The sequence below is a fragment of the Pezoporus occidentalis genome, unplaced genomic scaffold, assembly GCF_034315485.1.
Source record: "Pezoporus occidentalis ecotype Australia unplaced genomic scaffold, CSIRO_AGI_Poc_V1 ctg62, whole genome shotgun sequence".
In the NCBI taxonomy this organism is placed as follows: Eukaryota; Metazoa; Chordata; class Aves; order Psittaciformes; family Psittacidae; genus Pezoporus; species Pezoporus occidentalis.
The window spans coordinates 1,843,066-1,869,612 of NW_026915966.1; the positions used below are offsets into that span (position 1 = coordinate 1,843,066).

A 26,547-nucleotide genomic window follows, 5' to 3' on the forward strand; every position below is an offset into this window, starting at 1 on the left:
TCCTTTGATACTCTGTATACGAGAAAATGTCTTTTTAATAATTAAGTCCTTATAATTTTTAATCTATAAATTTACATGAGTTCTAAGCTTACAAAACCACTTTCAGAATGGTTTTTTTTTTTAGAGTTTCAAGGCTGGTTTGGGGAATAGAGATTAACAGAGTAAAAATTGCAAACTTTTACTATACGTAGATTGACTGCACTGCTCAAATAGAAGCTCAGCACTTGGGTGAACACAGTATCCTTCACCTCCTGATGATCAGTTCAAATACAGCAGATCCCTATACGTTCATATTCCCTATCTGACTGCTTTAGACATGGTGGAGGGTTGGTAGAGCAGAGGGAAAGGACAGAACAAGCTACCACGTAACACCACCTTTTTGTTTTCACTCCTCCCACAGCCTAATCTTTGAATCTTCCTCTGGGCTCCATACACAGTTCATCGTCTTCCTCATTTATAATCAACTAACTGGGCTCCAAACCTACTCTTGAATTCAGTCCTCACTATGGTAATACCACACAGCCAGGCTCCCTGGGCTCAAAATCCATTCTTTGTTCTCATATTTATTCACAGACAAGGTTAAGCACAGCGACTCAAACCAAGTCTCTTAGGGCTCCTCCTTAGCTCTCTATGCTTCTTTATGCTCTATTGTGGTTGAGACCATCATCTTCATTAGACATGCAGGCAATCTGTGGAGCATTTTCAATTCTTCTCTTATTCCACCTACACAGCAGTATCATGCCAAAATACTGTCATTTGTACTTCTCCAAAATCACAAAATATTCAGCTGCTTGAAAGCTAAAAGATGTTACCAAACCTACCTATCCCTTCAGCTTGCATTATCATGTCACAGGACTGTAAACTCAAAGACTGCAGAAATCCTTCTTGTCCCATAACCCCTTTTATTTCATCTTGGCACTAAAACTCCTTTACCCCCTACGTTTGCATGGCTTCACACCTTCAAAGCCAGACTCTGCTACATAGTACTTACTTCATGCAACCCATGAGCAGGAAACTCAAGTTGGCATCATTTCCTTACCCACCTGAGCTACCTGGATGGATACTTTTTCCTGCATTGCTGATCCTTTCCTTTTTACAGAGGTTCTACATATAACAATCTTCAAAATCCATGTGAACAACCTATTGTATTTTCTGCGATACTACCCTTTCCACAAGCTGGTTTTATATGGTCGTTAGTCTTTCCGCACACACATATAATGATAAAATCATTAGTTACATGATGGCATCTGCCTTAATGGACAGACTGTATCTCTTCTGGAGCAGAATCTGCATAAATCAATGGAGGAAGAAAGTTCACTGTGTGCAACAAGAGAAGGAGAGAATGTGTGACAATAAACCAAGAACTATCTCCAACTCTCAGTTATTCACAAGCATGCTGGCAACCAAGGTTCTGGTGTGCCTGTCTTCTGACTGGCTCCAAACTTTCTATCATTTTCATTACTGTGCCCACTTTATTTATGCCTTCAACACAACATATGCAAAATGAACTGGAAAAGAGAAAACAGAAGAATTCATGACTGCACATTCTCTGCTTTCACACCCCAGTGTGATACTTACCAGCTGGTCTCATCAGTTCTCCACCTAAACCCCTGCAAAGCAGAAAGAGCCATCAGAGAATAACCTACCACAAGCAACCCGAGTGCATTGCCAAGTGAGGAAAAAACCTCAAAACCATTTCAGAATGAAAGCAGATCACACAATACCTGCGGGTTTGTATCTGACCAACTCTAAAATACTTCTTTTTAGATCAACTGCTCTCTTGACTTCAGCTTGATTTACACAAAAGCTTCCCGAATACTTTCTTTTTGCAACAGTGTGGTCCTAGACTAATTTTTGATGTGAATAATTAAGACTCAAGCTCATTCTGCTTTCTTTTCAGTTGCTTCAGAAGCATTCCAAACCTGTGGGACTCGCCACAGGACCTTTCAGTCATACAGCCTCTACAAGCTTCTGACTTCTACAACTAAAAAGCAATTACAGGCAACTTTTAAACAAAATCTACGTTAACCAGCAACTTCATTCACAGGTGCCATTTTCACAAATGGTAACTGGTTTACTTCCTTGGAGAAGTTTCTCACCCTTCTCTCTTCACCATCTCCGTCCCTGCTGAAGCCCTCTCCCGACTAATTTTGCACAAAAAAAGGGACTAAAAACCTCCAGGACATCAGAAAAGGGAGAGAAACAAATGGCTCAAGATGCTTCAGACCCTTCTGAAGTGAGTGAGTGTTACACAAGGATGGTCTCTCAAGCTCAGGCTTACCAGCCCAGGTAACCCTGCCTCAGCCTTAGTCTGGCTGCTGAAAGTGCTGGGAGGAGAAAGTCTGAACTGGGCAGAAAGTGGGCAGAGAAGCAGCTTGGCAATGGCAGGGCCCGTTTCCATTCTTCAGCCTCTCGTGTCTCTGGGCAGAGAGGTTTCCTCCCAGAGCTGAGCAGTATCTGCTGGTTACAGGGATATCCTCACGGTGCCGTGGGCTCTGCTTGGGGCATTCTGCTCAGTGTCACCCTCTGTGGCTTAATTTTTCCATTTTATGAACCTTTGACCCCTGCCCTTCCTTTGGATATTTCTTCCCTCAGCTCCTTATTCTTGCCTCCCTTCACTTTTGCTGGAATATTTCCTCCCTGAGGTGTGCCAAACCCTTAATCACCTGTTTGTATGGCCAAGCTCTGGCAGAAACTCCCAGCAAGGGGGGGAACAACAAAGACTTTTTGTTTATTTGCTTGGTTTGGGGTTGTTTTTTTTAAACCTTTTCTTCCCTCCTCTCCTCCTCCCTCCCCACAATAAAATTAGTAGCTATGCTCAGAAGGCAAACTTAGCAACCTTAACAACCCTTAGAACTTCGTTCTCCAGTTTACCCTTTTATATGAGCTTCAAAAGCCTAAATGTTTTAAACAAGTTTTTCCATTCCCTACAAGTAGGTGCCTCCTGCAACACGCACTGGGTTTTTGACTGCTCAACATTTGCATTGGTTTGACAGGTAATACAGAGATGCCAACTCCACAATATTCTCATTTGCCACAGATCAGCACTTCCTTTCATTGGGAAACTTTTGCTTTCGACAATCAATGTATTAAGCTCAACGTAGTAATCCACAGCTCAGTTTATCATCATAGGAAGCAAGCACAGATTCCACATCACCATGCTGATAAGGTCTTTGCATTATCTACCCCACCTTCCTGCCATGTTGTCTGCTCTCCAGCTTCTAAACAATTTAAATTAGAGAAGAAAGAAGTGATGCAAGGAGTCGAGACAGCGGCAAAAATAGAAGAACGATGTGGCAAGGCCTGCTTCCTCCTCAGCACTTCTTTTTCCTTCATTTTGTCCTCACCCATTCCTTGCCTTTTGTCTGTCGCCTTACTGCAAATGAGTATAAAATAATGATCTTGTAAATTTGTTTGGTGTGCAACAGAGTCTGCTGATGCAAGGATTCAGATAGGGACTGCTGTGCAAACTACAAAGCAAAAACTGAGTCATAAAGGCTGCTCTTCTCCACTTCTGCACACCGCCAATAAGGAAGTCAGGCCACTTAGAGCTACTCTTATGTTAATAATTTGACAGCTATCCCTTCCTCTGGCATTACATCAACTCAATTTAATTTCAGAGTTTAGAGCTTCCCCAAAGACAGCTGTCCCCGTGCAAAGAATGGGGCATGGTGACAGTGACTTGTACAGCAAGATTTCCATGTAACACAGAAATTAATCAAATCCATCTCTGAAGGCACTGAGATACTGTGTGTTCTCCTCTGCAAAGCTCTTGAAGTTATTTCTTGCCTACACACCACAGTATGTCCACCAATATATCTACAGTTTGCTCCTTTTCCACAGCTCATATATATTTCAATTTCAAGAATTGAGAATTCTATCAGAATCCTAGATCTTCCCTCAGTCAGTGCTTAGTTTGTCAAGCATGATGCGCATCTTTCTATTAACTTTATCTCGCTCTACAGTATTTCACTAAATTAAAAAGATACGGATCTACCTAATTCAGAGATTCTGAATTTTGCTGTACTGTCAGTATTCTCTCTTTTTTCTTCCAAAGACACATCCACAAGTTGCATCACATTAATAGATGTACCTGTTTCAAGGTTTAATTATTAATTCAATTTGGAACTTGACTGATGCAGTGCCCAGGCTCCATGAGCTCCTAAGCATTCCTTCCTATGTACACTTCCACAGCAAAGCTTCTCTCCAGAAACAGCTTAGGATGAGTCACAATTTATTTGTGGAAAATATAATAAAAATACACAATCCCTTGTAGAGCTGATGAATTAAGATTACTGACCTCAGGATACTTGTATCTAATTACACAGGCCTGAATCAGAACCAGTGGCAGTGCTGTTTCCAGTGCACATGGAAGTTCGAGGTATTTTTGTCGATCCTGCTTTTTTTTAGTTATTTAAAACCTGCCTTTTGTGGGAAGCTTAGAATTCATCTTTAAGATTATAAATAACAGTAACAGAAGCTGTCAGTATATGCATTTTTATAAATACCTGAACCTGAAGTTAAAACTACTGGAATAGCTCAAGAGATTCACTCACAAGTACTCGATTTCCAAGTAGCTAAAACCACTTGTTCAATGAGGATTTTCAGCTCCATATGAATTGTAACCTATTATTTTCCATGGGAACTCTGTCTCAAATAGAATCAAGGTATCTTAAAAGGTCCATGTTACATATTTACTCGGCTTGGGAAGTACAAAATGGCTTTATCACAAGTTACGCAGGGGAGGAAAGAGATGCACCTCTGAGACTTATAACTCTTCAAAGCACAGTAAAGCCCAACCTCCTAGCACCACCGTGTTACTGGATGCAAAAAAACAATTTAAACTTGGAAGAACTGTTAAGATGAGCTTTGTTGCAGGGCTAGAATTATTTGCTGATTAAGTTAATATGCCTAAAAACCTCTTACGTAGATGACTGCCAAGAAACACATTTGCCCTGAAACCATCAAGATTAGTTGCTACCTTAAAGGTCTTTGAAATGAGACGAGTTTCTCTTTTGCCTAGCACCTGTCAACACCTACAGGCTACCCTATGCTTTTGGAAAGCTGATGCTCTGAGGATGACAGTCCAACTCAGACTGGCTGCTCCTCTAGAACCCTAAAATTGCTTGTCTCATGTAGCTGACCATGTAATACACACAGCCAGTCTCTTCATATATTACAAGAATGAGATCAGAGCAAAACTCAGCATGCAGCACATTGCACTACCTGGATCATCCAGTGTGGGAGTTGCTGCTCCAAACACCGGGCATCCTGTCAGACCTTCGATGGGAACCCTGAGGGCCCAATGAATAGAACAGAGCTGAAATACAGAAGTGCAGTGCATCTACGTGATGAAAGTCCAGTATATCTATCTGCAGTACTTCCATACCCACCCTGAAGTATCCTGTTATCCAATCCTGTGTATGAGGTCCTACATTATCAGACTTAGAACTGGCTACAGGAAAGGAGGTAAAAAATATTCCGAACATCTATTCGGTCAAATATTCAGTATGTTCACCTTGTATCAGATGATGCCTTTTTAAAGAATCTTAACAGAATTACCATTAAAAAAACTTATTTCTTGAGGACTTTTCAAACTGAGAACTAGTACCATGTCTCAGATGCACTACAGAAATATATCTGCTACAAAAAATAAGATTTTAACCATGCGGGTTCAGTAGAAGCCAGGTTGATTCAAGGCCAGGTTGGACAGGGTTTTGAGCAACCTGGTCTACTGGAAAGTGTCCTTGCCCATGGCAGGGGGTTGGAACTGGATGAGCTTTAAGATCCCTTCCAACCCAAACTATTCTATGATTCTATGATAATATACATAAGGCTGACCATTAACACTGTGTTTAAACTGGCAGACTGACTTCCTATCCGAAGTAAAACAGTTTAAGACAACAGATGCCACAAGCCTTTGTCTTGGGTTTTTATATACAAAAGTAACATTTGAAGCAAATAAAAGATAGCTCCATTTTTATAACTCCATTACCCATAGAGCACAAAAGAGGCATTATGGACAAATACTCTAAGTGACATGGTTTGCATACGACTTGCTATGACTAGAGCCCTTTTAATACAGAAAAATCAGGCTCACTGTACAATACTGCACTGGAAGTACACATGCAAATTCTTAAACCAACCAGCTCCTCAAGACAAACTCGTGCTTCAAATGTGTCAGAGTCAAGACTAATGGAAGGAAGTACATGCTGTTGTGCCTGGACTTGCATCCCCCTTTTTCAGCATACTATGATAAAACCAGAAAAGGACTTCTACAGGAAGACAGAAAGATACATCTGGTCTTTAAAAAGTGTTAATCCAGTAGAGGACAGGATTTTCTACACTTAGTATAAACAAATTTGATTGCTTCAAGTACCCTCAAAATTGAGAGGCTGGGAAGGATAACTCAGAACTTGAACTGCATCCTGTGTGAAGAGTAATTCATGGCCACCACTGAAAATCAGGTCAAAGACATAGCAAGAGCTGCTAAAGAAAGTAAGATCGCCAGCTACGTGAAGGTCTCCATTAGAGCACTTTGGCTTTATCTTTTTTGACTTGAGGTACTTACGGATTCAGTGGAATCCTAACCATTAGACAATGAAGAATCTCACAACCCATTTTCCAGCTTACAAATTATAAACTGTAACTTCACATTTTATTTTTTTTTAAATCACAGCATTTTTACACTTCACTTCCTTTCCCTTTCTCGCAGGCCAACACAGTATCTGAAAACAGCTTGATCAAAGCATTAAACCCCATTCAGTCCGCAAAAGGAAAGCTATGTTTGTTGCCAGAAGTGAAAGCAAAGTAGCTAATAAACAGTTGAGACCTGTGGCCTGATGCTTTTTCTGAATGCAGTTTAAAAGCTAGAAGCACAAATAAAACACACAGGTTTTCAACATTCCTACAAGATGTTGTTACACCGAAAACTCCCGGTAGCAATTTCTCAAATGGAAATCTTTGGAATATTATGTGCAATAATTACTCATCACAAAACAAGTTTGGCTTGTTTCACTAAATGCTTGCCCAGCAATACTCATATTGCTGGTTTGTTTTTATAACCTAGTTTATTTTTCTTGTCCTATTTTAAAATGCTATGCATACCGATATTTTAAAATACGGATTGTAGTAGACATCTCTGTGTCAGCCTAAGCATTAGAATAAACAGCAGTGAATCAATTTTGCTTGGAGTTGAATTAGAAGTCTTATCTAGAATGAAAACATTTCTGTAGGCATCTTATAAATACCATTAAGTGCAAGAAGTGCACATTATGACAAAAACAAATTACACCCAAGCTCCACCCTGACATTAAAGAATTTATGGGAGCCAAGACAGCCACCCACAAAGGCTCTAATATACAGTATCAGCATTAAACCCGTGTGCCAGTACAAGCTAACTGAGGAGGAAGGAAAGTTTCACATCAGTATGTACGACCCTCATAAAATAAATTTTAACTTTTCTTTTTTTTTTTTTCCAGAAAGTTTCAGGATATAAAAACTTACATTAAAATGTTTACATTATAATTAATAATTAGACAAAATAACTACTCTGACTTGACTGTTTTCAGATATGCTGTGTGCAAAGAAGGGAATCAAACTGCCCAAAAGCTCAAAGAATTTGTCAGTTAAAGCAGGAAAAAACCTGCGTATACAATCATTAAGGGATAGAAGTCATTAATTGTTGTTTTGACTTCCTTACATTTAGGAAGAAACTCTGAAGTCACATACTAATTTTGGTTCACGTTTACTTAACAGTTACCTAGCACTGGCAAGGCAAACTGCCTTTATTTCCTGGAAGCTTTAATAAAGAGGAAATGAAAAACAACACAGTGAAACTCATTTACATTTTCTTTGGTGCAAGGGATGAAAACTTGCATGGAACCTTTTGTAATACTCCTGGCCTACTCAGTCCACAGGATGACGAAAGTAATTCTGGGACTTAGATAAAAGCTCCTTTAATAAATAAATACCTTTTGGACTCATTAACTTATTAGGTAAAGGTCATTTCTATAAACCTATTTCAACCATACTACAGTACAGGTGAATAATGAGAAAGAAATCCATTGCACACTGCTGCAGCCAGGAATTAGCAAGCATATTCTGGTTCACATTCTGTCCTGCCTCTATCACAATAGAGAGACCAGTACTTACTGCTGTCCCACTAATCTAACATGCCCTGGGAATTGTACTCTCTAAACACCATAACCATTATAAAACAGCATCAGCCACTGTATTAGGCAGACAAAGCCAAAGGAATGCACGCACTTGCATTTGGGTGACCTGCGAGAGACTGGCAGTCTATGGTAGGTGTAAATAGCTTCTACAACCCAAAACACCCCCAGGATCCTACTCTTTTCATTACTTCTAATTCAAAATGCAAACAATTATTTTTTGGCAGCTATTTTATTACCTGTACAATTGACGACTTCGAAGCTGGGGGAAAAGAAAGCAACAACCATTAGTATTAGCAGAGTGAGTTTGATACAAGTGTTTTCATTTTTCCTCCTCACGTGCAATGTCTATATACTGTAAGCTATGCAATACTTTGGGTTATTCTAAAAATAGAATTCAAAGGGAAAATATTTAAAGAAAACCCCCCTCTTTATAGCCATTTGAATTTTACATTCAAAGAAAATCAATTTAACACATAGATAAAGCGCTGGTTGTCTTAATTCCAAATCCTAGCTGCTCCTGCACATACCCTGGAAGGTAGTTTGGCTTTTAAAAATACATTTGTTTTCCACAGTTGGCCCTTCTAAAATGATCATAAAGGATTAAGGCCGTTGTAACAGTACAGATACCGCTGGCCGAGATTTCAGGCATTTCAACATGAGAAAGTTAAACAAGGACGAAGATACTTTTTCAACCTGTACAAGCAGCTTTCACCTATGCACAGCATTAAGCAAGTAGCTGTATGCTTTGAATCATAATGAGTAAAGCTGACAGCTTTAGTGCATCGAACTGGGACTAAAGGTACTACACATACTGCAGTAATGGAGTAGGAGCCTGAATGAAGTACTGTCTGTTCCATTAGGTGAAGAAACAGGAGGCAAAAGAATAAAACAGCATGACTTTTAAAGGGACAAGTCAGGCAAAATTATCTCAGTAGAAGCATTTTAACTTGCTATGAACAAGACTTCATTTGTCATAAGTAGAGAAAAAGACAATACACCAGCTGAAATACAGAATACGATTTTCAAGGTCTATAAACAGCTAAATCATGGATGCAAAGGTTTAGCAATGAAATCCTGATAAGAATAGAAAGGACAGAATGGACTCGCTGGGAGATCTCTCTTGAACATGGTCACATTAAGGCAACAGCCATATATCTACTTGCACAGCCAGTCCGTGTGTACAGGAAGAGGGAAGAAAACCAAAGTGGAAAGAAAACCAAAGCAAAACCCCACGTGGTATTTCAGGAGTACAACTAGCAGCAACAGAGAAAGGGGCTTAGCTAAGAGGCTGGGAGAACAGAAAGGGACCAAATACAAAATTACAGTGGGATTAAGGATATCTAGCTATCTGGAGCATGTGTCCAACTTACTGTTTGTGGGATTGCTTCCTTTTAGCAAGGGGAAGAGGAAAGAAGATGGAGAGCAGCTGTCTAAATTGTAAATGTTTTTTTGTTCAAAAATAATACAACATACCAGGTTAAAAGATACATTTATACTTGCTACACACCTCTTCATGGATTTGCTTGAGTCCCTCCAATGATTTTTCATCAAAATAATGTGTTACAGATCTGTAAAGGTATACAATTTTTTTAAGACTGCTTTCCTAATCATGCTAGATATAATTTTTCTTCCATGACTTCACTGTACTTTCAAGCAAAACCAGTAATTTGATTTTCAAATTACATTCATCAGATATATGCAATATTTAATTCTAAATAGTTCAAACATAATGACATAAATCCTTTCCTTATCACGTAGCAAACTCATTCTTAAAGGACTATAAAAAACTAGTGTCAGTTCCTAATAATATTATCATCATTAATAAACCAATAACCTTTTCTCAGCTCAGCTGAATTATGGACTCTAACACTCCCATGATTTTTCCAGCTATTTCAAGTATTTCCTACTATTAAAAATACTCTGCATCATCTTCTCTAACTTTTTTTCCCTTGAAAAGGGAAAATACAAATTCTTTTGATAGACACTGCTGGCAGATGCAATTGCTACTTGTCAATAACTCAAGCCCATAAAAATCAGTGCATGCTTTTGATATCTGTTATTTGAATTCATCTCGGTATATTTAGCTTGTACAAACAACAACATTAAATTTGTTCAAAGTCACCACTTCAGATATCTTTGTGTGACTGCATTAAGATGTTCACAGAAGTGAAATACAAAAGGTTTATCAGTGAGTAATTATCCAACTTGCAGAACAAAAATAACCCAGAAAGTCTGTTTTTTTTAAATACATTTCTTCAGTGTACATACACCTTTGACTCCTGCACTCTGGAGTCTTATTTTCCACTGCCTTTAATCTTAAACAGCTGCTCATCCCAATTTACATCATGCTTGTATATAATTCTGCTATGATAACTTCCAAATTCTAGTTTTTGCAATAGAGATCTTCAACCATTTCTCACATGTGATTCTTGTGATAGAAAGAAAAGCTAAATGACTCGTTTCTTTAATGACAACATTAAAGCAAAGACATCTGCAAATAATTTTGTCAATTATTCCGGCTACATCACTTATACGTAATATGTGTGTATGTACACACACATACACCCTTATACAGATAAGAGAGATACAAAGATATATCTATATATTTGGACCACACTCAGCAGCAACAATTAAATCGGTCCAACAAGCTGCTTGAGGAGGTATTTCTCCAACACTGATGACGAGGCTGTCCCCTCACCAGGAAGACAGCATATGTACAGGGAAAGGGGGATAATCTATATTTAAATTATAACTTTGAACTCTCCAAGTAAGGCAGCAAATAATCCCACTTTCCTGATGATGACTTTAGACTTCAGTTTATAACATCACTGAACAAAAGGTTAAGCCTTGGCATGACTGATCAAAACAAACAAAAATTCCATGGAAAAGAAGTTCAGTAAGATGGAGATTTCCATACTTATACTCAGGAAGTTTTCAATAGACCAGACATGAAAGGAAAATTTATAGTCTTAGATAATCTTGCGTTTATACCTATTATTCTCTTCTGCCAGTTTACACAGTGCATGGGTGATCTCAGCACAGGCAAGAATTGCCCCATGGCGTGTGTGCAGATCTGTGCCCACTGATAAAGGCAGAAGTCTTGGCAATACTGAAAGAGATGAAATAATTTATTATTTTTTTTAAACAAAGCACAGTGATCACAGCTGTAAATGCAACCAAGTCTGCCTAGAAGTAAGATGGGAAAACCATTTCTGGGAAGTCAGGCCAATGTATCCTGGCCATCATATAAAAAACAAGCTTCAAAAATATAAGCAAATTCTGACAAAGCATACTAAGCCACAAGGAATTTTGCACTCCAACTACCTCCTTGTTTGCAGTAAACGAAATCACATACTTGCTATTAGGCATTAGGCTGGCTGAGCATTAAGGAAAATGAGGCTTGTGCTTCCATGAAATTTTACTTCCATGTAAACTGCGACCTTCCCAGACCACTATGGGGAGCCTTGGTAAGATCAGGAACTACAGACCCACCTGGGTGTCAGCTGCAGCCTTTCAGCCATATTAAAAAGCAGCTGGTACATCCTCAGAATCTCAAGCGGGCCAAGCAAAGGAGCCTGAGTTCATGCTAAGAAATATTTGATTACACACACAACAGTCAAAGAGGAATTCTTCTGGAGATGTCAGACTGGACAAGACAAAACAGATCCCCCCACCCTTTACGACATCAAAGCCATATCAACAAAGCAAAAGCTAGGAATCTGAAAGCAAGCTGCTGGAGCTGCTGCAACAGAACTACACCCATTTATTCATCTCGGAACTGGTAGGGTCCAGTGTAGCTGGATCACTAAAGTGCAGTCCTCAGACAAAAAAAGATCTGGCAGTATCTTATAAATGTTGCATAAAATCTGAAAACTGGTAAAGCTGTTAGTGTCACTAACGTGCACGGGAAATCTCCACTTTTATTAAGTCATATTGCATGTTTAAATCTTCTTAATACATTTTGCTACATAAGCCTGAGGGCTTGCTGTGGCACATGACGCAGGATTTATTTGTTACCTACCCACGTTCGCCATGTATTCAGAAGCCCGTGGAGTAAGGTTATGCAGAGCCTTGGTTGAAAGTTCTCGAATAACACTGAAGATGAAAAAAGCATTTTTGGGGGGTTAGCAATTTAGTAGAAGTAATGGATTAAAAAATAATGTCAGGACCAAAATGAAGGCCCCAGCAATATTAAAAATTACAGTAGTTTCTGTCCATCCCATGCTACCCCCCTCAAAAAAGCCAACAAAACCCAAGAGTGGACAAAACAGACAGCCTACAGCTAGCTTTTAGCTATGTGAATAGAACTTATTGCTGAAAGAGACAAAGAAAAACCTAAGTGTGGATGGTAGAACCTGAGGGCTCATTCTCAGCATTGGCAGGGCCACTACAGTAAACTGTTATTATTTCTCATGATGCAAACTATTATCAGCACTGATATAATCTCATTTGTGTTATATGTACGCATTTTAATCTCCATGAACACTGAATATGACTAAGCACCATCTCTATGCATGAAATCTAATTTAATTATGATAATTGTATGGTGATGGTGTTTACCCCCCACATACACCATCTAACATATAAATGTGTTTTATTGATCTATTAACAGATTGAGGTCATGGCAAAAAGACAGAATTCATAAACATGTTTTAAGTGACAATACAGTAGGGAGGCATAGATGACTTGTTCGGTTTCCTTCGGTCACATGCTATTGCAAACTCTGGTAGAAGTGAAATTTACAGAACTAATCTAGGAAAGCATGATATGCAGAACACTCAGCTTCTGAATATTAATCATTAGACTTTATGAACTTACCTATCCCAGTGGTTAATCTTCATGTTAACTAAATGATCAATCATCGGCTGTGTGTACTGAGGAAAGCCAGCAATATACACACTGAAAAAGAAATGTCCATGGAGAGTACAGTATCAGCGTCTATGTGCATTTTAACACAAGCTGCTCTTAAGATCTAAATCCTTTAGTTTTAAAGCAACCAAAAAAAAAAATAAATCACTTAATCATGAGATGCAGCTCAATTTACCATAGGAAACAGTTTACAATTGTTGAAAACCATTTAAATAACTTTTGTAAAACTTCCAGATTGCTTACAGGAAAATTCCTATACATATAAAAAGGTTGACAGCAAAGAACAGCAAAAAGAAATATTCAATTCCCATTGTTACATCCTAGAAAAATCTAGATGTGTATATTAAGATATACAATTATTTCAGATTGAGAAATGTTAATGATGCAATCCACAGCATGGTAAAATCAAAACACCGAAATGTGCTACATATTCATAAATACAATGGTCCAAAATGAATAGTGGTTATCAATTTGTCCTTTTTAAAAATCAAGTATACAGAAAAAGTCAATTCTGACAAAAAATGTTGCAGCTGCAGAGTCAAGACCTAAGAGCTAAGGGAACACCAGAATTCATTAGCTAGGTAGCCTGCATCATTACCTAACCTGATAGCCACACTTGCTTTCCAATCTTCAGAAACATCAACTACTGAAAACTAGGGTCAACAGAAGTAAAATGGTTTTTCAGTACATCTGATGTATATTCAATAATCTTGGAAAGCTAAACAATCAGTAGAATGTGTTTGTGTCAAAATGGTCACACATTTTGACCATTTTGTGCAGACCATTGTGTCTGCACAAAGAGACGACATTAAGGAGGCATAGATTACCTCAATGTCACCTGTCTTAATCTTTTGAGTGACTAACTTTGCAACCATAATAGTGTTCCACTAATATAGGTGTGTGTGATTAGAAGCAAAACGAAGACAAAAACCAAGTAGTGTTGCATGTTACCATACTGGTATCTATGCAATTCATCAGAAGAGTAGGAATCCTTAGATCCACAGCACAGACCTCAGTCATTTGAGCCAATACATGGTATAGAAGTATATCTACTACTGCTATGAGCCCTGGAGGGGGATTAGAAAGGTGGTTTAACTGGTTGTTGATGCCAGAAGAGAAATACTAAAATTTATTGTTCTTTGGTTCCTTTCCCTGCTCTGGAAGAACATAAAATAACAGAGAGATTGACCCTGCTGTAATTTGAGTTCTCCTCTCTTCTTCACAACTGCTGAGTCCTAGTTTTAGCACTCACCACTTTTCCCAACCATTTTATTCCGAGCTCCCTTGCTCAGCTCATCAACGCTGATCTCTTGGGCCATGTCTGCAGCACAATCCTACTTTCCATTTTAATTTATAACTAACTACAATCCTCATCTTTTGTACCCTATTGAGTAATGCAAGTAGCCTGGGATACAAGTCTAACCTTGCTGACTATGTTCTGGTACATTTTTTGTATCACACTCTACTTAGATTAAGAAGCTTCTTCCTTAACTCTGCTTTTACCAAGCCCAGAACTCCTGGAATTGCATCATCTCTTTAATCCCAGTTCATACAAAATGGCTTTCCTCTACCTTCCGTCCTCAGACCAAATTATGACATTTGAGCCGAAAGGGCACCCAGTGTGAAAAACTTGCATAAAAATATTTCAATTTTAAAGGGCATTAGTAACTATTTCTAAACACACACATAAATATAAGAATGTATATGATATTGCCTCTCTACAAGAATGTATCATCATTTATTAACCAAAACCAAATCCATCTGGAGAAATTGGCACATCCTTTTCGAGCTTTTATTGCTCAAAGGAATGTAGCAGTACCAACCCTCACACCTGCAGAGCCTCCTTTCACACAGCCACACTATGTTGGCACAGAGAGTGTCCCAAGATCATTTTATCTGGGTGGGGGAAGGACAGCCGAAGATTCCAGATCTGGAATATGAACCTCAAGCAGCTTTTTCCAGCTACACAAACAATTACAGCACCTTAAGGCATACTGATCAGAAAGGTTCATTCTTCCTACCACATTATAAGGATACATGTTTTCTGGGCAGCCAAATATATGCTTCTGTACTTTTTCTTTGATGTTACTCAGACAGAAATAAGGAAATAATTAAGAATTGACCCAAAAGTAACATCCTGATTGAAGAACAAGTGGTGAAGACTTTTAAAAGTAATATAATGAATGAGATGTCAAATGCTTTACAAAGAAGCATTATTGATTAATAAGACTGAACATAATTTCAAGGAATCGTGGTACTAAATGCCTGAGATTTTTCATACAGAATCTACAAATTCAGTCTTTCTGTTGCCCAATTTGAAGGCCCAGGAGTGGAGGAAAGAAATCAAGAGTAGAAGTATTTTTGCTTAGATAAGTAACACTCCTACAAAACCCATGGAAATTGCAATGAGAGGAGTAAAAAAAATGAACATTTGAAAAAAGAAAAGAAATTAACAATTCAGCTCTCAAAAAGTAAGGAGAAGGTGACCCATCTCCAAGCCAAAATTATAAAAGAGAAAAAACAAACCCTGCTTTGTCAATTTTGAGTATTTTCAATTTTCTACTAGCACAAAAAGGCAGACTTTCAAAAGTCCCACTGACACTATATGGATCTAGAGCACCACGGACCAAGTCACTGCGTTTCCCCATCTCCGGGCAGAGGCGGCAGCCCTGGGGCAGTGTAGGAGGAGGGTGTGCGCCCCACAAGGAATGACAGTAGGTAAAAGGTGAAGACACGTACAGGCCAAAATGATTATGCACAAAAGGGACAATATGGAGGTGGACAGATTAATTAAAAAAATAGTCAAGGAGAAGACAGAGGGTTCCAGTGCAAATTATCTTAAAGAAAAAAACCAAAACCTCACTGGAAGTCACAAAGCTGGCACTGGGGCATAAACCATCATATACTTGTTTGCTATTTCATATTCCCCAAGAATATGATCTCTCCAAGCCTTTCAACCTGCTGGCTCCTGAGCAGCATGCAATTCCATAGAGCAATTTATCTGACCTATCTTCTAATGGTCTGAATCACCTTTGTAGGTGCCTCTTTGCATTGCCTATGGAGAGAGGCTAGACACCCAGGCTAGACTGTCTGTCTTAGGCAACTAAAGGTAGAACCCAGCCCTCAGCCCTTTTCATCTTCTCATGAGGAAGTGTACTCTTACATTCATTTTAGTCATCCTGTGCACCCAGCTTGCCTCTGAATTCCCCTGACTTCAGCACTATTGTATCTTCAGACAGCTGACCAGAGCAGAACACAGTATTCTAAGACAAGGCACTGATTTACAACAGCATCACACCATTTCCAGTATTTCCCACTACATTCCTTGCAGACTCCATACTGCAGGGATCAGTTTGTTTTTTCAAACACTACTGCATATGGTGGTTAAGATTTTTCATTGAGCTATGTATGTAAAACACAAGCACTTAAGTTAAAGGTCTGTGCACAGACCACAAATCCAACAACTTGTGCAAAGTGTATTTTCAAATGGCTGTTAGTTTATTTTTTGCTACCCACATCAGAGTCTGTTTCCCATTATAACAGCATCTCCTTTTACTACAACTCTTCAAACCCCTCCCAGTCCTCTCTAACCTTGACCGTCTCAGACAGCTTTGTGACACCTGCAAATACTGCCTTTTGGCTGCTTCTTCCACATAGACAAGGAAATCATGGTCACATTTTCACCTTGTCTTATACCTAATAAGCAGTTTGATGCAGAAATAAGAAAAATTAAAACTTAATTTATTCAGAAACAACAGTGATAAACAATGTTCAGTAAGGTGAACAATCAGACAAATATTTCATTATGTAAAAGAGGTCCCTCATGTTTAAGAAAACTAATGCTTGGAACCTTACCTTATAGTCAGGTAACAGTTAACTCTGTTACCAACAGCAAAATAATCAGCTGCGGTTAGAATGTCTATGCCATGTGGAAAAGTACCCTAGAAACATCATAGGGAAAAGGCAAAAAAAATAACAAAATGTTATTTAAAATACTTCCCAAACAGGCAACATTATTGAGAATACATCCACTACTACTCTCCAAGCCCTGAAAAAAAAACCCAACCAATTTATTTCCTAATTTACAGTAAAATCACTTGTAATAAAGATATACAGGATATTGGATATATAAATAGGAAAATACCTGGCTTCACGTATGAGTCAATGATAAACAGTCAAAGTAAACAGCAGCAGATAATAAACTATGCAGCAGCTATCTTAACACCTTTAAGTCATATCCAAATATACATTTGGTGAAAGCATGATTATGTATGTACACAAAAAATGATTTCTCTATAAGGTCTAGATCAATGTAAACATGTTTTCAGTTTATGTGAGGGAACAACTATCTGCTGTCATTTTTATGAAGTATAAAACTAGATTTAGACACCAAGAAATGCATCACATGTAGGATACATGGGAGTTCGATTATATCTATTTGTTTCTACATATATTTTATGACTTATTAATGAAATAAACACTTGGGGATAGTTTGGTTTTAAAAAGAACACCAGTTCCCAGCAAAGCCTTAAACACTGAACCCTGCAGAAGTATCACACTTCTGCCATCACTGCTCAAAAAACTGGTTTTAGAAGATACATTTCTTAATGTGCAATTGACAAAAAAATTTTTGCTTTTTTATACAAGCCATACAATTCAGATATTCAGAATTTTGATTGGCTATGACTGATTTAATGCAGTCCTACGCAGCAGGCTGTGTTTTGGAAAGGAGGAGGCAACATACCCTCCACAAACCATAATTAAGTACAAATGGAAAACTGCCAAGTGAAAGACACTACAGTGGCTTACAAAAGGGACAATCATATGATATTTAAGCAATAAGGCTATGTGGAAGTACAGGTTCTGGATGCGATACAGTTTTGTTTGTTTACAGCTCACTCATCCCTTCCACATTAGGATACAGCCATGCAAAAATAGTAGAAAAATATCTCTAGATCTAAGCCTGAATAATTAAAGAAGTATATACTGCAAGCAGTGGGAAGCTGCCAGCTACTGCAGAGGTCTTATTCTGGGAAGAACAATGCAAACAGTCCAAAAAACCAAGACCTCGAGTTTTACTGAACCAAGGACAGACAGAGTAGCCAAGAGACTATCTGCACGCCCTAATAACCCAAAGGTGAAATGAATGCACCCTCTAAAAGCCTAATGAAACACTGATTAAGGTTAAAAATATACACAAGAAATACCTCAGTATGATTTATAGCCAAACAACAAGAAGGACAATGAAATACCAAAGCATACATAGCGTACATAAGGAAAATCACAGCTAAACACTTTCAATTCTAGCTGCTAGCTGGACCTTGCTATTCATTACTTGGCTGTAAGTGTGCCCATTTGATGCCATCTCACTAAAGGTCACGGTGCCACAGTGCACATCAGTGAGACAGCAGAATTCCTGACAATAAGTTCTTGAGTACAGAGGTCCTGGCCAACAGGTGAGCCAGAACTAGGAGAAAAGCTAAGAGCTTCCATTCTGTCTGAATCTCACTTCTCTAATAAGTCAGTCTCACCAGAAGCATGTGCATTTCTCATGATCTATGCTTAAAAAAACTTCTTCAAAGCTTTCATTTACACTAAGTGTAAATTCCCATGGTTTCTTTTTCTGCAGCCATAAAAGCAAGCCCTTGGATTTGGGGGAGGCTGAACTGCAAAGGTGGAGCAGGCAGGAACCAGGAAGTAAGTGAGGTCAACTTTTTCTCCACCTAGTTAGTATCAGTGTTGTTACTTCAGATGGAGAGTATGTTTTAGCTCATTCCAATTCAGAGAAAGGGTGCCTCTTTCAACACATTACATCCTGGCAAAGAGCTACAGAGGGTGTATCCACTGATGAAGTAACCCTTTTCCTAGGCAGTAAGGAATGAACGGTTTACTAAGTAAAACTTCTGAATTTCTGCAGGAACCAACTGGAGACTGACAGCATTCTTCATGCCATGGAAGCTTATTATTTCCCTGCAAATTCCTCTTTCACATGCTGACATATAATCTAAAACTGTTGTGAGTTCTACCAACGCTGACAGGTTTGAACTGGAGGTCAAAGAAGAGTCAAAGAGAAAACTTCCTGAGTATAAACTAACATAGACTGTACTCCACAAGATTTTGGATACATGGAAGCATTTCTAAACCTGCTGGACCCAGGAGCCCTATCTCACCTGGAGCTGCAGGCACAGGAAGGTGTTTACCTCATGAAGGGGAATCAGGCTGAGTTGCTGTGTGATGACTAAAGCTCTCCAGGGCAGTAACTACAGACCAGGAAAGAATCATGCTGGCTTCTACTTATCACAAACCCAGTTAGGCCAGGTCACCAAAAATACTGCCCTCTTCCTCCTAGCCTTCTTGCACCCTTTCTCTGCTATTAACCTAATTCTATCTAGAAACACACAATCCAGTTATGGACACATCACTTAACACCCACAGTTCTAAAGGAATAATACCCAACCATGTAATAGAGAACTTCAGGAATGGTATCAGGGAAAGCTACGCAGCGTTTTAATAACATACCTTAAAGAATGGTTTAATGATAACAAAATTTGCTTTAATCATGCTTATGCCCAGCTCTATCACAAGAATTCACTAACTGAACCATTTCCTCCCTTTTTGCTCTGAAAGTTGTATATTCAGCTTTGAGAACCAAGTCTTTACCCTAAGTGCTTCTCCTCTGAGGTTGCAAATCTGAACACTATTTAAAGATCACTAAGTTACACAGGAACCTACCACAATACTTGCTTTCAAAGCACTTTGGTACCTCCAAAAGTAATAGATTTCTTATAATATCTAGGTGGTTGTGACTGTGTACAACAGGCAAAAGCAAACAGTGGTTGAAGACTCTTAAGCCCAGTTCATTGTTCCATTGCCAACCACAGCAAATACTGTGCAGCACACTTCAGCTGTTGTATCAAAACTAAATACAAAAAAAAAATACAACAAATTGGGATTTTCCTGCCTTGAGAGCTTTGTGCTTTCCAAGGTGTGCAATAGCTGTCATACAGGCCGATTGTGCTTTTCAGAATGACTGGAAACTACCAGAAAGCTCATTTTCTTCCAAACCTAGAGTACTAAAATAAACCTCACACCTCAGAAAAATAACTGCACAAGAACTTGTTTGCTGGTAATGAAAATAATTATTTTGTGACATCCTTTTACTCCATTTCTCCAAAGCCACAGTGTCTCATTCTGATTTTGGGTACTAAACATTTACAGTAACCTCGGAGGCACTACTGAATGAAGATTGAGGAAAGTCACCATACCTGTCTCCCAACATTCTCCTGGAAGGCAGCCTAAGGAACAGAGAACAAACATACCAAAACGAGTCAGGTTTGCTTTTTGATAAACACCAGATGATGAATTCAAAACACACAACAATATAAATGACCCATGGCTTTTCTTTTTTAAATAAAGTAAGCTTTGTCAGTAGAACAAGCCCACAGGGCTTTTCTGTTTCTGCGTCTCTATGTTCTAGTGTCCTTAAAGCTATATGCTGCATGACAGCAGTTTAAGAATGCAAGTTTATTAAACCAGTCACACCCAGAGGAGTGCTTTTGAGGAGTGACACAAGGCTTCACACTGGAACAGAAAGTCAATACCTGTGGACAACAGAAATGGAGACAGCTCACTTTTGTCTGACTGCTTCAATTTGCCAATAGTAGGCAAAGTGTGATTCTTTGTCAATGAAAACTTCAGACAAAAACCATTGAGAATGCAACACTTACTTGAAAGATACACTCCTGAAAGCATGCTGAAACACTGAAATTATAAAACCTGAAGACAAAATCATGTTTGTTTCTTGTGTTTTCTATAACATAAACTCAAAACCTTGCAAAATGCAATGACTACAACTATAAAGTTAACCCCTTACTTGCCTGGTATACAGAACAAAACCTACTTAACTCCCTACTTCAATTTTCTCCCTATCTCTAAAAAGCCAGCTATTTTTTGTTCCTTAAAAGGATACAGACTCGTAAGTACTAACAAAAGAGCTGGGGTTCAACATACAGGGGGGAAGTCCCACTCTTTACTGAAAACGCCACGAGAATTTTGACAGAGCTTCTGTATTCCCTATATAAATACAGTGCGCATGGGGCAATCCACCTGCACAAACAGCAGGTTCAGTCAGCTCACCAAGGTATCACCCTGTGCAGGGCGCAGGCGTGCTCAGAGCACAGGTGAAGCAAGCGCTCCTGAAACCAGCCTCGCGGTGCATTTCTGCGCTGATGTCTGCTCAGGATAATGACTGCAGTTCCTGTCGACTTGCCCGGGCTAGTTCTGCTCCTGCTCCCAGTGCATCCACTGCAGGACACGTAGCACCAGCTGCCTCGAAACCGCTCGCCCACCACTGCAGCGGGTCTGGAGCCCACCTCAGCCCGCTAGCAGCGGCAGCCGTGCTGCCAGCAGTGCCCCTGAGCTAACCCGTTGGGGATTGCCTCGGGCAGAACTACATGGGCCATCCTGTGCAGTGCCACAGAACAGATACACCCTTGGGCGACACGTAAAGCACCCTTCAGAACAGGAACATGAGCTGTAGCAATGCCCTGCGCTTGTTCTTTACCGTATGCCTCAGCCCAGCTACTACCATAGGGGTTTTTCCACTCCTTATGTCTCTACCAATGTATGCTCCCAGCCAGGATTTGCCAGAACCTTGTTTCACGGCACTCTGCATGACTTGTTTCTTTTTACTTACACTTTAGCTTTAGATCCCCTTTTATGCCGTTTTTCCTCAGCATAAGGATGTTTCAGCAAGGATGGTGCTCTCAACTATCATATGCAAGGGATTCAATAGTTTAATTACTGCATTACAACTTCTTTTAAAATTGTACTGCTCAGACAAGTACCTCGGTGATAACCAACCTCTAAAGCTTTTTTGTTTCGTTTCTTTTTCAATCAGAAACTTTGATATCCAAACTACTTAAACCTGGTTGTAAACCAGTGACAGTTTCATTTTACTTACAATACATCCGTAGGATTCAGACTGAAATACGCTGTGGCAAAATCATCTGAAAAAGGTGTATAGGAGCCTACAGACAGTGCTGCAGCAAAACAGGATTTGTACATAAAGATTCCACACCGATCGTTTGCCTAAGGTAGGAATTTTAAATGTCCAGCACTCTGTCACCATTTTGGTTTTTAACTAACTTAGAAAATCATGAAGATCTAAGGAACAGTCCAGCAGCATGGCAAAACCACTCAGCACTCATCTAATGTATTCTAAACATCTAACTTGCATGGTAATTTACACCTAATTGATCAGTTTCTCTATAAAAACCATACAACTTCAACTACTGTTTACAAAGATAGATATTAAGTACTGTCTTGCTGCAAAGATATTTGTTGACGATTCCAATTGAATAGCCTTGGAGAAGAATAATCAGTTTGTTACAGATTCCCACACCTGTGTTACGAATTTACAATTCATTAAAAACTGAAGAGGGATATGGTACCTAGCAAATTTTCCAGCTGCAGTCTAAAACTGTGTAGTAACTTGTTTCCCAGCTGGTCATTTAAGTTGAGGGAGGCTCCTATGCATCACTATGAACCTCTTCCAGCTCCAGCTAAAAAGTGCTGCTTCTGCAAATAAGTTTTCAGCCAATTATGGGGGAATTTACAACGAAAACCAAGATTTTCAAACAAAACCATAAAAAAAAAAATCCTCAAAGGAATGTAAACCCAGAAGCTGAGAGTGTTCAGAGGTATATTTGGAAAAATTCACCACTGATTTAAGAAGGCTTTGTAGAAAACGCACGTTCCAGCTGTGGTAATTTAAACACATTACTGCTGGAGAAGAACAGCACCTAATCCCAATTCCTGCAACAAGAGTGTAATATGGTACGTTATTTTTCCTGGGTCTGAAGGAGTATCTTGAACAGAAAAAGTTGCAGGGAAAACCATCCCCACAATATTATTCTGTTAAAACTTTGTGAAAGTAACTTAGATACATGACAATAATGAAACATATTGTTCACCCAAGTGAAAGGGCAATTTTCTAGAGCTCATTTAATGCTCACAAAAATCCCTTCTTGTTCCTCTACCACTTTTTTGTTGTTCCACAAAGGATATTTCTTTTTCTATTTTCTTTAATAACTGAAAAAGCCACTGTTTCAATCAGTCTTTTAAAAAACTGCAAATTCCAAAAAGAGGTCAAATGTTCCAGTTGTTTTGTAATAATAAGTTTACATTTTTCACACGATCCCCTTCTGGAGATGGAAAAAGTGGATACAAAGATCTTCATTTAAAGATTCCATGCTATCAGAACCAAGATGACCACAAAAACTGAGAAAACACTCAAACACTTCCTAAGCCATGATTTAAAGAAACTATCAACCAATCAAGAGGAAAAATATACTCCCTTTAAGACATCAGAAGCTGAATGGAGCCCAAGCCAAGATCACTTATTCATATGATTAGTCCTTATAATGATTATTCATGAAAGAGTTGCAAAAGCCAGCTCAGAGTGCTTCTGGAGCTTCAAAAGAACAGCCTTGTTTTATTCTCTTTAACCTCGGGGATCAAAATATCTCTATATGCTCCTTTGTTTTATTGGTGCTCCGCCCTGGAACATACTGCATATTGGATTAGATGGAAAAACTAGTAAAACATGTTTATTTAAATATATATTTAACTGTAGCAATAACTGGAAATAATTAGGACTCCCAGGTATTTTTTCTTCAAAACTGTAGTAATGCCAGGTAAATGCAAAATACTTCTTTGCCTCCCTTTCTATAGTCAGGAAAAAGGCTTCAGTACTTTCACAACTATCCATCAAAACAACCATTCTGAATTTTGACCAGCACTATATTAGAATGTACTAATGAAAAGATTAATTTCACTGGAGATAACTGCACTGCAAAATGCTCAATAGCTTGGTTTAAAGTAGAAGAGGAAAGTGAAAAGAAAACTTATTTTGTGCTCATCTGACATACGGAAGCACAATCTCCACTAAGCTTACAGCATTACTAAATGCACCTGATTTAGCACTGTATTTCATGGTCAATCTATCAGTTTACGTTTAAGCACAGAAACATAATGAATATTACACAGGACAACTGGATCAAGCCACTAAAGATAAGCAAAACACTGGTAGTGGCAATCATGTCAAAAAGAATTCTCCTCTTTATGTATATTACCATCTAAATCCTAGGATAATACCTATAAAGCAAATAAATTATTAACTTTTCACTGTCTATAGTCCTTAACATTTTGTACAGCACTCAGGAAAGCAAAACTGCCTTTGTTTTCCTCTTAGAATTTTATTTGAAATGACTTAAATTAGCCAAGAATAACAAATCCTACTGTTTCCAAAATCTGAAGTTTGGGGGAGAGTAGCATTGCTCATACTCATTAGTGGTACAGTATGTGAAGAACATGTTATATCGGTACTCAGTGACCTACAGCATCTTAGCTTCCATGATTTGGTTTTAACTTATTTAGACAAAGTGATCTGTGATATGATTACACAAGCAACTGACTCACTTCCTCAGCAATTAATGCTGCAGCTTCATTCAACAGCTTAAACTCTCAAGCAGAGGTGTGGCTAGAAAAAATAAGGATGCTATCCAGGTATCCCAGAGAAATCCTTATGATGTTATAAATGCACTAGCTTTCAAAATTGCAGTCAAAAAAATAAGACGGACTTGTTAATCAATTTGTATTCTGCAGATTGCCTTCTTTTTTTAGCCTAAATATTTTTGTTTTATGCATTCACAGTGAAGTTTGTTCTTAGGAGCAAAGACGCCTGGCTCTTTGACAGACGTCGTCTGGTCCTGTGCTAACACAGTTAAAACATGGGGTTTTTAACATTTGCATAAGAGAATTTGTTTTATCTGTTGAAAAGACATCTTGCACTTCTTTTTTGTTCTCACCAAAGCAGGTCCAATATATACACAGCACCCTGACTTAAATCCTCAAAGAGAAGATGCCCAATCTTCCTTCTTAGATTCTATACTCTCTCCTCCCTAAACTTGCTTCTCCCAAGAACAGCAACACATTCTTTTCAATTCTCAACAGCATAAATATTCTCTACAGAAAGGTTCCACAGAATATACTTCGCTGTCAGCCTGATTAACTACATAACAATTGCTCCTAAGGGATTTGTCACCTCCTTTTAAAAATTCCCAGTCCTACTGAAAGAGTTTTAGACAATAAATGAAAATACTTTTGAGGAAAAGATTATTCTAGAAATTTTCAACTTACAGAGAGTTACAGTTGAGGAGCAATTAGGAAAGTGGAACTTCACAACCAGCTTAGCGACACGAAAAATATCCAGTGTCTAAATATTATGTACAACTCTTTGATACTGTGACTAGAAAATGCGACATAGCTCTTTCTTTGATACTTTTATCTTAACCATTATGACCACAATACAGCTGATTGTGAGCTGTGGCCATAAATCAGGATCTGATCTGGGGATTATATCATTTTAAATCTAAATTCACACCATACTTAAAGGATGTAAAAGAGCACTTTTTTGCTCACAACATAATAAATTGCTTATATACTGTTATTCTAAATAGCTAAGTCTACACATTATTACATGAAACCAAAAAGTAACAGAAGCACGTAAGCAAGAATGTGGTAACTTACAGAAGCAGCTCTTCTGCAATTAACATCACGATCAAATACTGCAGCAATGATCAATGCACTGAGGAAATAAAAATATTGAGGATTAGTACCAAAAATATGAGAAGAAATGGGTAATGCCATCATCTCAACATTCAGCCTTCCAACTAGAACACAAAGCATTTCCTCTAAGGAGTTACTATTTATTAATACAAGTCTAAACTAAAATTTCAGTTGAAATAACTTTGTACTTCCTCATTTTTCAGTTTGCTGTGGACTTCCCATAGCATAAACAGACAACTGCCATCCTACTGTATCAAAGCAGTTGCAGGAGTATGCAAATATGTTTAACTGCGTAGAAAGGATTTCTGTTTTAAATAAAGCAGGAGTTTAAAACTTGGACATAGCTATCATCTTTCATGTGAGGTACACGCAGTGAAATTTCAAATTAAAACTTGGAATTACAGTTTCTCAATAGCCAAATGCACAACAAGTCTTATCTAAGGCACAGGCAATGGAGTCCTGCAGCTATCTTAAAAGAACTGCATCCTGTAAAGTAACAAAAATTAGAAAACAATATGCAAATCCTGCTTAAAAGTGACCTGAAAGATAAAATGCAAAGCAGTTTTTCTTTAAAGTGACCTACAGCTACAGAGGCATGATTACATGAAACTATTTCTTTGTATTTGCATAATGTCTGGTAACCCTGCACAGTTTAATTCTTGTACCTCAACAGAACTGCTTTGAGAAATGTGCTACACAAGAGAAGACACAGAATATATCATGGAATCCCAGACTCAGTTGGGTTGAAGGGAACTTAAAGCTCATCCAGTTCCAACCCCTGCCCCAGGCAGGGACACCTTCCACTAGAGCAGCTTGCTCCAAGCTCCTGTGTCCAACCTGGCCTTGAACATGGGGCAGCCACAGCTTCTCT

General features: G+C 38.6%; 1 protein-coding gene across 3 annotated transcripts in view; it reads right to left on the reverse strand.

The window, feature by feature from the left end:
• Positions 1–26,547, reverse strand: part of TBCD (tubulin folding cofactor D) — a 122,486-nt gene that overhangs the window by 34,074 nt on the left and 61,865 nt on the right. For all 3 annotated transcript variants that reach the window (XM_062639750.1, XM_062639752.1, XM_062639751.1), the window contains 9 exons: positions 25,638–25,695; positions 20,312–20,341; positions 16,902–16,987; positions 12,996–13,076; positions 12,199–12,272; positions 11,169–11,286; positions 9,685–9,745; positions 8,414–8,436; positions 1,579–1,610 (listed from right to left, as the gene is read on the reverse strand). In XM_062639750.1, the coding sequence (XP_062495734.1) occupies positions 1,579–1,610; positions 8,414–8,436; positions 9,685–9,745; positions 11,169–11,286; positions 12,199–12,272; positions 12,996–13,076; positions 16,902–16,987; positions 20,312–20,341; positions 25,638–25,695 (563 nt within the window). The remainder of the gene's footprint in view (positions 1–1,578; positions 1,611–8,413; positions 8,437–9,684; positions 9,746–11,168; positions 11,287–12,198; positions 12,273–12,995; positions 13,077–16,901; positions 16,988–20,311; positions 20,342–25,637; positions 25,696–26,547) is intronic.